This window comes from Pterocles gutturalis, unplaced genomic scaffold, assembly GCF_000699245.1.
Source record: "Pterocles gutturalis isolate BGI_N339 unplaced genomic scaffold, ASM69924v1 scaffold51401, whole genome shotgun sequence".
In the NCBI taxonomy this organism is placed as follows: domain Eukaryota; kingdom Metazoa; phylum Chordata; class Aves; order Pterocliformes; family Pteroclidae; genus Pterocles; species Pterocles gutturalis.
In genome coordinates, this window is record NW_010099723.1 from 1,048 (window position 1) to 12,675 (window position 11,628).

At 37.4% G+C, this 11,628-nt stretch overlaps 1 protein-coding gene across 1 annotated transcript; it reads right to left on the minus strand.

Annotated features, from left to right (window-relative positions):
• Positions 1-2,788: 2,788 nt before the first annotated feature.
• Positions 2,789-10,675, minus strand: STX16 (syntaxin 16). Its single transcript, XM_010076987.1, has 7 exons — positions 10,574-10,675; positions 9,214-9,354; positions 8,507-8,669; positions 7,467-7,558; positions 6,268-6,411; positions 5,653-5,733; positions 2,789-3,501 (listed from the first exon to the last, which is right to left on the minus strand). Exons 1-7 carry the CDS (start codon positions 10,664-10,666, stop codon positions 3,397-3,399), a joined length of 819 nt encoding a protein of 272 aa, XP_010075289.1. The 5' UTR covers positions 10,667-10,675; the 3' UTR covers positions 2,789-3,396.
• Between the last annotated feature and the right edge of the window lie 953 nt (positions 10,676-11,628).

Genomic DNA, 11,628 nt, shown 5'->3' on the forward strand with positions numbered 1-11,628 from the left:
TATGGAAGACAGCAACACACAGCAATTATTTTAGGATTGAGACATTCCAAAGATTCTACCAGGCAGCAAGCTTCTCGTCATCGACTACAAATTCTGCTCTTCCTGCTGCTGCAAGAGCATCACTGCAGGGCTGTCCCCAAATCCCCACTATCTGCAAGCAGCAGGAAATACTCACCCAGCCCTTGATCCTTCCCTCACCACAGGTAAGGACAGCAGAGGAGGGTCCTTGTCAAGGCAACAGACTGAGAAAAATCAGTTCTATCTACAGTATAGAAACTTCCTATGTATTTTCTACTAACAGCAGCTGCAAACATTTATACCCATATGAGCAACAGTGGAAGCTGCAGCATGGACTGGTCTTCCACGGCCACTCCAATTATTGATCCTCTACAAGACACAAGTATTCATGGAAATAAGCCACTCAAACATAAACTTACATATTCATTATGATGGATTATATAAAATCATAAATGGGTTCCTTGTTTTAATTAATCTTATCCAAGAAGGCTGTTGGGTTTGAGGTTTGGTTGGGGGGTGGGTGGTTTTTTTAAGACAGTAAATATAAATTTTTTTCCAACAAAATCACTTTCACTGTCACCTATCCAAGATTTTACATTTAACAAGGCTGTACCAAAATAAAGGTTTCCAAGGACTTAAGCAAAGGAGATAAGACTCCTTTGTGATAAGAGTTTCATAAAAGCAAACCCTAAATCAAGACAATCTAGGCAGCCTCAGTGAACACTGCATCAATTACATTAATTCAAATTTTTAGCACATTCTAAAAAACCACCAAGCAAGAAACTACTTCCTCCATTTTACTTTCATTTTCTAGAGGTTTGCAGTAGAAATAGATTTACTATTACAGTGCTTTTAATAGTGCCATTGTCACGTGTCACTAGAATGAACTTCTGTTAACAAGGAGTAGCAGCTCATTCTTGCACCAAGAAATCCTGTATGAGGCAACAGCTTTCCGGGTCATCGCCGCCAGGTGAGGCCCAGGTTCCTGGGTGATGCTCTGGCACTGCGGTGCTGTTCCACTGCCCAGCAGCACAGATGGCACCCACTCTGCAACACCCCTCAGAGAGCGCTTTTACAAAGCCCTGCATAGGGGTTTGATGGAGCTGCTGGTAACTTCGACAGAACTGGAACAAGCTGGACAGCTGAAATGATTTAGAAGCCTAGAAGTTGTTCAGTGTGGTTTTTTTTTTTCCCTCCTGGCTGTAATCAGCTTCAATAAATTCCAGCTCAAGTTACACAGGACCATTGACATCTGAGTCTAACCTCTTGTCCAATGCATACTGAAAGTGCATTTCCTTTTACAGAACTTAGATAGAATATATGTAGCCAGTTACCCCAGTGGAGCCAAGACACCAGGGGCATTCCAATGACTCTTGACAGTGCAAGTTACATGTGCTACAGAAAGTTACAATTTTTTTTTTCAAAGGTGTTCATGTCACTGCTGCTTTCATTTAATTACAAAGAATATAGAGACACATTCACATCACACAAATTTTTTTTAAAAAAAGTAATTGACCAATTAGGTTGGAAGTGTTTTATTACTTCTTGAATTCATTAGCCATGATAAAATGTCAAAAGCACCAGTCAAGACAGAAATAAATAACACAATCTCATGTTAGAGAGCAAGTTGCAAATACAGTATATTAAATTATAGCAATATGCTGCTTCACACCAACTGATGTAGACAGCACACTAGGGAGACAGTAGTTTTACTCACGATCATTGAAAAAAAGTCTATTACCAGAACAGGGGAGCTGCACACCCAACTACAAGCATCATTCTTTTACCAATTTACTTTAATTTAACCAAGGGTTCGAACTGGCAGTTTTGGAAGTTCAACATCCCCTTTGTCTAGAGGTAACAGGAGTGGTACAAAGCTTTTCACAATAAGCCACGCAAAAAGCCACGGCTTTCACGTCTTTGTAGTCTTTGCTTTCAGGTCCGTTCCTGCACCAAAAGTCAGTTTAAAGCCATCCTCCTTAGTAAAGATGAACCCAGGGCAGGCAACATATGCTACGTTAATATCACAGTATTGTGAAACTGCACTTCTGGGGCTTTGAGCAGAGCATCTCTGCAAGTTCATGGGCAGCACTGTATCAGTCAGAAAATGAAGGAAATAAGTTACAGTTCCTTTGGGAAAAAACATCCCTACAGAAAAGCCATATTAGAGATATTAAGGCAAGGCCTCCACAATTGCACACCACTTCAGGCCTGAATTAAATCACGAGTATTCTATTACTTAGATGTTGCCCTCATTTCTCTTTTATGGCCTACAACGAAGTTTTCTACTAAAAAAAAAGTGAAAAAACCCCCAAAATTCTCTATTGAAGGCCCCAGTAACATGTCACTCGCATGACATCTCGAAGTCAGTGAAAGACCATAAACACATCCCCTCCCAGGCAGGCATTTGAAAGAAATAGTCTTCTGTCAGGGAAAATGGATGTCATGTATACTGTAGTGAAGACACGTACAAAAAACCTAACACACATGGACAGATGCCCTCTCCTGTAAAACAGACAGCTTATACAACAACTGAAGTATGAAACATCTGAGAACCACTAGAGCAGGTCAAGTGGAGTAGAAAGTCAAAAGGAGAATCTGTTTTCCAGGTTTAACTTCACCACTGCTTTAATGTCATGTCTGTACTTTAAAATAAAAAAATGTACATGAAAAAATATATATGATCATTTGGTGAGGAAAAACATTCCCATGATTACTCAAGCTCAGAAAAATTTTTAATTAACTGTGTTAAATTATGCCAGTGATTAAATCTTGTTATTTACAAGATCAAATACTACACTCTGATTCTTGGTAATGGTGCAGTATCTAAATTAAGATCACAGGGGTTGAATTACATTCTGGTTGCTAAAAGGTTTCTTTTTTTAGCTGTCTATACTGTTCGTTGGAGTTTGAGTCTGGAAGAAAGGAGGTGAAGTCAAACATTTTTGTGCTTCAGCATATTTTACATCTAGATCAATTTCTGTTATCTAGTCCTATGACTCAGGAACATGGTTTAAATTTGAAGCCTGTAACAATTGTGGCACAATACTACAGAGGACAACACATTTTTGTTCACAGTAACACACTAATTACTGTACTCATTTCATTTTTGTAATTATTTTTAAGTACAGTATTTCCAAATACCTCTGCATAGAGCACCAAATTATTTGTGTGGGAGCATCAAATTTCCTGACATTTTCCATATAATCCTTACAAACACCTCACGGATCACCAAACTTCGAAGAATTCTACAGAAACATTGCACAGACTTCGCACCACAAGGGTTTATACATTCAAAGGTAGCTTTCTGGAGTGCAGGTCCATCCATTCACATTGGGGAAAGAGAACATAAACTCCAACAATAAGAAAAAGCAAAACCTAGTGTGACTTTACACCAATAAGAACAACAATAAGGACAATTACTACAACAAACAAAATTAAAATAACAAGCATCTTCCGATTCTTCTTTTGATATTGCTCTGCCTATAGAAACAGAAAAAAAAGTCAATACTTAGATTTCTGCAAAGCCACAAAGTACAGACTCTTCTTTCCTACCAGTGAAGCACACATCTCAGAATTTTTCTTTGGTAACTTGACATTTCATACAGTGTATATTGCAAGCAACTCTCATAAAATAATGCTGATCTGCACCATAGACTTCACTGCAGGTAAGTGTACACTGAAGGCACATTTATCTGTATTAAACAGCAGACTACAAGAAGAATGCATCCTCAGGTCAGTTAAGCAACCTTCCTGTGACCTTTACCAGTCCTTGAGAGGCCCTGTGAGCAAGAATGATACTTCATTTGGAAGAACACTTAACTGTGAAGACCATGGAAACAAGATCAGGCAGCTCGGTACATGAAAGTCTGAACAGGCAAAGTTGGTAGGGTGTTTTAACTTTTTGCTGATATAAGATTCCTGTGTTATATTTGAAAGACATTGACATTTACAAAACTGCATTTTTAAACAGGAATTTTGTTGTACCTGATTCAGCTGTGCATTTTGATTTAAATTAGAACTGAAATCTCTCTTTTTAATTTGTTTCTCAGTTTTTTGCTTCATTCCTTCTTTCCTCTAACCACATTTTCTCATCCCTTTCCTCTTTTTCCCAGGGGAACTAAAAGGAGGCAACGTGGAGAAAACTCCACAAGCCAAATGAAAGTCTGCTAATAGAAGCTAAACAAAACAAAACTTGCATTTAATTCTTTTTAAATTAATAAACCTTCAAAATTTAAAGGGAAAAATTATTAATTCTTCTCCTTTATAGTCCCTGGAAAGTAATTATTTATTATCAGATCTGCTAAAGAGGAGTTTTTGACCTGAAACTATGTAACATGCAACTGCTGTGATTATTTACTTAATTAGGCTTTAAGTATCAAAGTCTGACAAAGTACCACAATTGATTCCAATTTTCATGTGAAGTAACTAGTGATTCCTATCACCAGACTTCTGCAGTGAATTAATCAAATTTTTGTGAAAGCAGTCTCAGTAGTTTGTAGCGATTATGCCAGTTAAAACAGAAAATTGACATTACAGATATTAAATTAGAATAAAGGTACCAACAGTATCAGAACCAGCAGGGTATCTCTCTTTGATAGTACTATGCAGACCTCTGTGCATGTCTTCCACAACTGGTGAAAAAATTCCTATGCTGTACTGAAAACTGGTATATATTGCATCAAAAAATCCACACTCCAGTCAGCAAGTCAAACAGGGGTTTGCTGACAATTCATTAACTAGACTAGAAACAGCGCTGATTCCAACTGATTAATTTATTTCCAGTTCAGTTTGTGCAAATCGCTTGCAACTACTTTAAGCCTTGTCCATCAACGGTCAATGCCTTATTTTAGTGATCCTCAATCTACTTTTACATATAACAAGAATAAACCTATAACCGATTTATTTTGCTGTCCATATTAGAAGTCTACCATAGTATGGAGTGTGTAGTAAGATGCCCACATTTCCAAAACAGAACGTTTCACTTGAATGAAAGATTTATGCAGAACTCTCTATTTATTTCCAGCAGTGGAAGGACTGAACTGAGCTGACAAGCCAGAACTTAGCTTAAAATCAAAACAAAACAAAAAAGCCAACAAAACAACTACAAAACTGTGTTCTGCTGCCAATTCAAACTTTTCAGATGTTCACAGTAAAAGCTTCACATTAAAAGCATAATGTTGGACCTAACTTTTAAGAAGTGTCAGATGGTAAGAGAAAACATTTAAAATTGTTGCTGGTCACACTATCGAGATAATGTTTTCAAACTAGGATGTACCCGGCTGAAATCTACAATGCAGTACCCAATAACCAGTCCTATTCACAAGTGCTGGGCTCTCAAAACGGAGAAGGAATTGCAGATAGGTCCCACCAGGTCAGCAACATAAAGATCAAAGCACATTGCTTGGATGCCCAGAAAGTTGTTTAAGAAACTAACACTAGGCATCAAGCATGACAGTAACAGAAGTTATATGGAAAGTTCCTACTCCAGTACACTTGGACATTTTATACTCTACAGCAATCATTTCTAAAAGGGATGACGTCCAACTGAAGAATGACTCAATAACTGAATGGCTATTAAATTATAACAGATTATTAGATATGCAGAGCTGTTTAAGTACTCCATCAGCTTACCTTATGTAGCTGTTTTAGACCCTCTTCAGTTTTCATACATGACTGTTCGACATTGTAGTCAATTCTATCTAGAACTGTTCCCTAAATAAAATGGAGAGAACAAGCACCTAATTGAACCTAAATGAACTTCATAAAGCAATTATGATTATGAGCAGCAGAGTAATTAACAACACTTGCAGAAAACAACTAATGAATCATGTAAACTACGAACTTCTGCAGGAGATCTAGTTGGGACTTCAATAAAAGGACCTCCTTGCTCAATGCCTAACTGGCAGCTGTGTCACCATCTCACACCACATCCCTTAATAACCACCTTACTTCCAGTTCAGGTGCTTTTGGCTGATTTATTTAATCTAAACTGAATCTCAGAGAAATAACCAACAGAACTTTGGCATTCTATATATTTTTTTAGTCCAACAGTTCAATTTCTTTTTTCTTCTTTCCATTAATTCATCTTCTAGCAGATTTCAAGCACAGGAAACCTTAGACTGAAAAGGTTAAGTTTGGAAAAGCAAGAAGCACATGAAAACAGGATATTATTACAACAGGAAGAGTCTGGAAGCCTTAAGACTACATGGAATCTCCTACTTCTTACTAACACTGATGTCAATGTACCTGTTCTACTATCATTGCGCCCAGGTCCCTAAATATTTCATTGAGATCGGAGATTGACTGTACAATTTGACGGATTTCTCGTTCCCGCCCTTCCACCATTAATGTGTTTTGCTCCACCAATGCTAGCTGGTCATCTGTAAAACCCTGTTGAAATAAAAGATGTAGATGTTGAACTAATACTAACAGCATGAAAACACTAGAAATAATTTTAAGTATTATAAGATTTCATAACACAACAGTGCTTTTGGAATTTCCATAGTAGCAACTAAGAAATCTTATTGTATTTTAAAAAGTTTCAGGGCCACTAAAATAACTTGGGCAGCTACTTATAGCTTCAGCAGAGAAAATGTAGATCTTACATCCTGCCTGAACATAACTTCTAAAAATAAGATCTGTCCTAAACAATGTTTTATTGATGTACACAACAAATACATGTGTCTTGTAGTTATGGAATATCTACTGATTGATCAGCATTACAGAAAGTCCCATAATGTCAGTGGTCATTAAAATATGTAAAAGACACAGCAGCAATTCTGATTTTGTTTTAAGCTATAGAGGCGTTACATTTTTGTCTCCCAAGGCCATTCACAACAGAACACTATCCTTCCCTCCCATCACTTATACAGAGATAAGTGCAAGCCTCTCATACACACAATTAGCTGAAAAGCTGCCTTCACCATTGCTTAGAAATGCAGTATCCCCAAACTCCATGACAGAGTAAACCAAAGTAGTGTCTGGTACTGCTGCACAGCACAAACTTCACTGTGCAGAAACAAGTCATTACCGCATTGCATCTGCAACCATCTGTAACACTGAAGATCTCCAGTTACACTTCAGAGTTCACCTTAAGGAGCGCCACCTTCCACCCAAACTCAGAACCACACAATTTTTAACAGTTACGTGTGCGTCTGCCCAGAAAGGTGGTGTGACAAAGGACAGTACTGTGTTTGCAGACCTTCTAGTCCTTTGTCAGTCATGTAAGGAGAATTCAGTGGTCAAAGTGAGTTCCCTCACACTGCAACTGTGAGGCTGACAGCACAACTGTCTTAACATCATGGCAGCAATACTAAGTAGGAAAATGCATCACAGACACAGTATTTCCACGTAGCTTGGTGCTATAGCATACCATTTTGATATTTTCATACTAAAATTAAAGGTACATTAAAGTTTCTTCATATTGAATTTGCGTTATAACTTACTCTATCGTAAAGTGTATCATCCTCCCCATCATCCATCAGCGGGACTGAGGTGTCGAAGAAGTGTTTGGATCTTTCTTCTCTATTTTTCATGCCTGTAAAAGACAAACTATGTTTCAGCATAATACTTACAGACACTAAAAAAAAAATCAGAGTAAGAGTAAAGTCTGAAGCACCACACAGAAAAGCACAAGAAAGAAAATCTGTCTAGTAAATGATATAAATAGCAGTATCTAAATTTTAGCTGTCACATAGTCTTAACTATTTAACAAAGCATAACAAATTCAACCAGACTTGCAAGACTCTGATTAAATCTGTGATTTTAAGTTATGTTCAATGAAATTAAAAAATAAGTAAATTAAGAGCCTTAAAAAGTAATCACTCTAGGCTATTTTCTAACAAATTATCTTACAAACATCCCTCATCTGAATTGTAATCCTAAATTCCACCTGTGCCATTTATACTATGGGAAGAAGAAATATTATATCAGTATTAAATTTGAAGATCAATTTTCACAGGTTTCTTCCAAGACTAAAAGAATCTTACTTAGCTGAAAATAGAATTGCACACAATCTTAGAGTTTAAACAGAGGATATTCCACTTTTGATCTGCTTATGGATGCAGAATTTTAATTCCTCACAGACTACCTTTTGAAGTTCATTCTATCACAGACTACCAATCAGCAGCAGGTATCAAGTCTTAAGAACAAAGGCTGCTTCACCACTAACAGAAGTAGCTTCGCAGACCACAACTTAAGAAGCAATGACACATTAAAAATGTGGATGAATGAAATAAACTGGTTTCACTGATATATTTAACCATGAAATTTCTCCTTTAGCAACATGAAAGAGGTAGAGCAAACCAGTCTGAAAAGGGGCTGCAAACCAGAAACTCCCAAATTCTGACCTCCACTCGAATATACTTCTGTTCCATGTGTATCACTTAACCTTTCTGTGCCTCAGTTTTCCCAACCAAGAAAACAAGCACACCTTAATTAGTGGTTTCCACAGGTGCCCATGTATTACTGTATCTCTTATGCTTACGTTTAAGATAGTCAGACTGTGCATGCCTGAAGTTGGTGGATAGATCCTGAAGGGACTGTGCTAAGGAAGACACTACATTCCTGAGAACACGGGCTTCTTGTTCTGTACAACTACGTGACCTGCTCTGCAAGACTTGGACTGCTCTCTGACATCTGTGAAATAACTGAGAAAACAATTCCATTAGTAAGAAACATATAGCAAAACACACTTTAAATATCACTTTGCAAAAAGTTCCAAATGGAAGACTAATATTTTGACTTCTGGATTTTTAAAATTAATTTCTCATTTCCCAGAGCAATGCTTAAAAAGGTAAAGACAGAATATACACAACAAACAACTTAAAGCTAACAAGGTAGCAGAGTAACACAGCTACTTCTGACCAAAGACATTTGCTTTATTGTTAACTGCCTGAACCAGAGATATATATCTATATATCTGTATTTCTGAGATATCTATACATGTGATTTGCTTGAGTGTCCCAACACTACTCCAAGCAGAAAAGCAAACAGGTAAGTAAAAGAACAGGGAAGTTAAGTGACTCATTGAGAAGCTCCCGAATGCAGCAAGTGCAGTACCAAGCACAGAGCCCAGCACTTGCGGCTCACTCTGACTGCAAAAGAAAGCTTTACTCAAATGAAACCACTGCCTCCTCATGATGCATTACAGATATCTCAAACTGTAGGTTTAGAATTGAATGCAGTCTGTACCTGTGTGATCTCTTGCGTTGTTATTTCTATTGCCCGTTCTTCTTCACTGCTGTCATCCAGTGTCGGTCTGTTTAGATGTTTATCATGAAGACTGGCTAATTCTTTCATCTTCTGTTTAACCCTGGTGATATCATATTGAATCTAAACCAGAAAACCCAACAATGAAGAAAGGGAAGTGACTAATGTTTCAGAGGAAAAGGTTTGACAAACATTAGACAAAAATAATTGAAATAAATCTATATAACGTAAAAAGCAGACTAAAGATCATTAAAAAACACATAGAAAGCTTACTAAGAAGTAACTGAATATTCTCACATACTTTGAGTTTGCTACTTTTTAAACCTACTCTTGTTAATCTTTGGTAAGACTGCTGTTTTCAAATATGCTTCATTAAGTTGGAATAATATTTTCACCATTATATAATTAATATCATAGTAAGAAGGTTTAACCAACTTCCAAAAGTACAAATGAAATTTTGGGTCACACCTTCAACTCTGTCAAACATTAGCCTGAACCTCAGAGTCCAAGTTAAATGACATGCTTTCAAACAAGTCATTAAAAATAAATCTGTAAGGATAATTATTATCCTAGCAAAAAGGAGACTGATCACCTTTCTGCATAATGGGTTCTGTATGCACAAACTGACGAGCCAACCCATGTTCCAAGAGTACATCTTAAAAGGATTTCCTCTAAGTCAATAGCAGCTTCACACTCCAAATACTGGAAACTGTTTTTAACTGGATGCCTCCAGTATCATTCCCTCCCATTTGTCCAAATACTTCCATAACTTGCAAGGCATCTATACTGCATAGGCAGGAAAAATTCTCCTGCTAGAAGACACTAACACTTTCTTTTGCAATAGTAAACTGCTGATCTCCACCCTCATTTTAGGGGCTATTCAACTGGACCCCTCAAGGGGTTCAAACAAAAAGCCTACTGGAAGTGCTAATTTTTTTGTACCCTTCCTTCTAAGTTTCAAACTGAGAAAACTTTGCTTTGCTAAGAGTTTAGGACCTTCCTGCAGTCTCAAGTCTAAATGCTCAGCTATAGCATGTCTCTCCTAATGGTCCCAGTGCACTGTTAACACTGGTCTCCCACTGACGATGCAAACCCAGTCTTCTGGAATTTCTGGCCCTAGGTACTATCCCTTTATTTCACTTGCAATATATCTTTCAAGGTAAGTCACAGCTTGCCTGGTATTCTCCTCTAAAAAAGGGTGTCAATTTAGAAAACACACTTATTTTAATCTTTCTTCTAATACTACTTCTGTCATAGAACAGCACTGGGAATGTAACCGACAACACTAATAAATGCCTACGTAAGAAATCAAACCATGTGCTGCATTTGCCACACAACTTACTTCATCTGCTCCATCGACCCATTTGGGAGGTAAGCGTTTTGTTACTCCGATTGCTGCTTCGGGATCTAAACTTATTCCCGATACCAGTGCCATACGATCATCAGCAAGCTACAGAAGATAAGAAGAGACAGCAAATTAATTTTACTCAAATTAGATCCAAGTCCTTGAGCATTAGAAAAAAATATGTGTATGCCTTCCCATAAGTTAACCTCAAAAATGTGCTTGTGCATGGTGCAGGTATGATCAAGCTGCACATCTCCTTGTTTGTCCCTACATGCTAACGCCCTACATCCTCCCACTTCCTACAAGATCTGAAAGATCAAAGATACTCTTAGAATAAATTATCAGATTTTCAAGGAGAAAATAAGGTATAGCAGTGAGAATTCACATAATTCTCATGTTGGTACATTCCATATTAGATAATGATTCACAGCCAAGGGATCCCAATCAATGGTGTAGCATGGTTATATTGCATCAAGCAAGTTTGAAAAACTCATTTGGGAAAACTGCCAAATAAAAACATTTATTGTATCTCCAATAAATAAAAGTAGCATCCCATGATTGTTCCGAAACAACATTGTATTTAGCCATTCATCTACTAGGCAGCTGAAGATCAAGCACTCTAGCAAACTGACATGCAACTAAAATAGTTCCATTATTTATTTAATGGAAATTGAAGGGTGCTAAACAAAAACAGCCAAGGCAGTGGCCAATCCACACTTCCCTATATCACAATGTTGCATGCTTGCTGCTTCAGCTATATGGTGTGAGGCAAAGAAACTTGCAGGAAAATCGGTGGATAATTCTCTATAAAACTCCAGAGATTGTAGGAGAGCAAGTAAGACAATGTGCCAGCCAGCTTACACACAGCTTTCCACAGATCATCATCAATGATCACTTGAAACATATCCAATTACTTCACTGTTTGTTCTCAGGGAAAGATGTCATACAAAAACCTCACCTCCTAGTTTCTCCAAAATTTCTGATTTTCCTTTATTAGGCCTGGAAAGCTTTGTACTTCCTCCCTTTCTAAAAAAACAAACCCTCTTCTTTTC

Excerpts from the sequence above, each read along its gene's own strand:
- STX16 (XM_010076987.1), bottom strand. The coding sequence starts at position 10,666 with ATGGCACTGGTATCGGGAATAAGTTTAGATCCCGAAGCAGCAATCGGA. Across the intron at positions 9,355-10,573 it reads GGGTCGATGGAGCAGATGAA|ATTCAATATGATATCACCAG; the intron begins GTAAGTTGTGTG and ends TTTCTGGTTTAG. Across the intron at positions 5,734-6,267 it reads GCGCAATGATAGTAGAACAG|GGAACAGTTCTAGATAGAAT; the intron begins GTACATTGACAT and ends CATTTTATTTAG.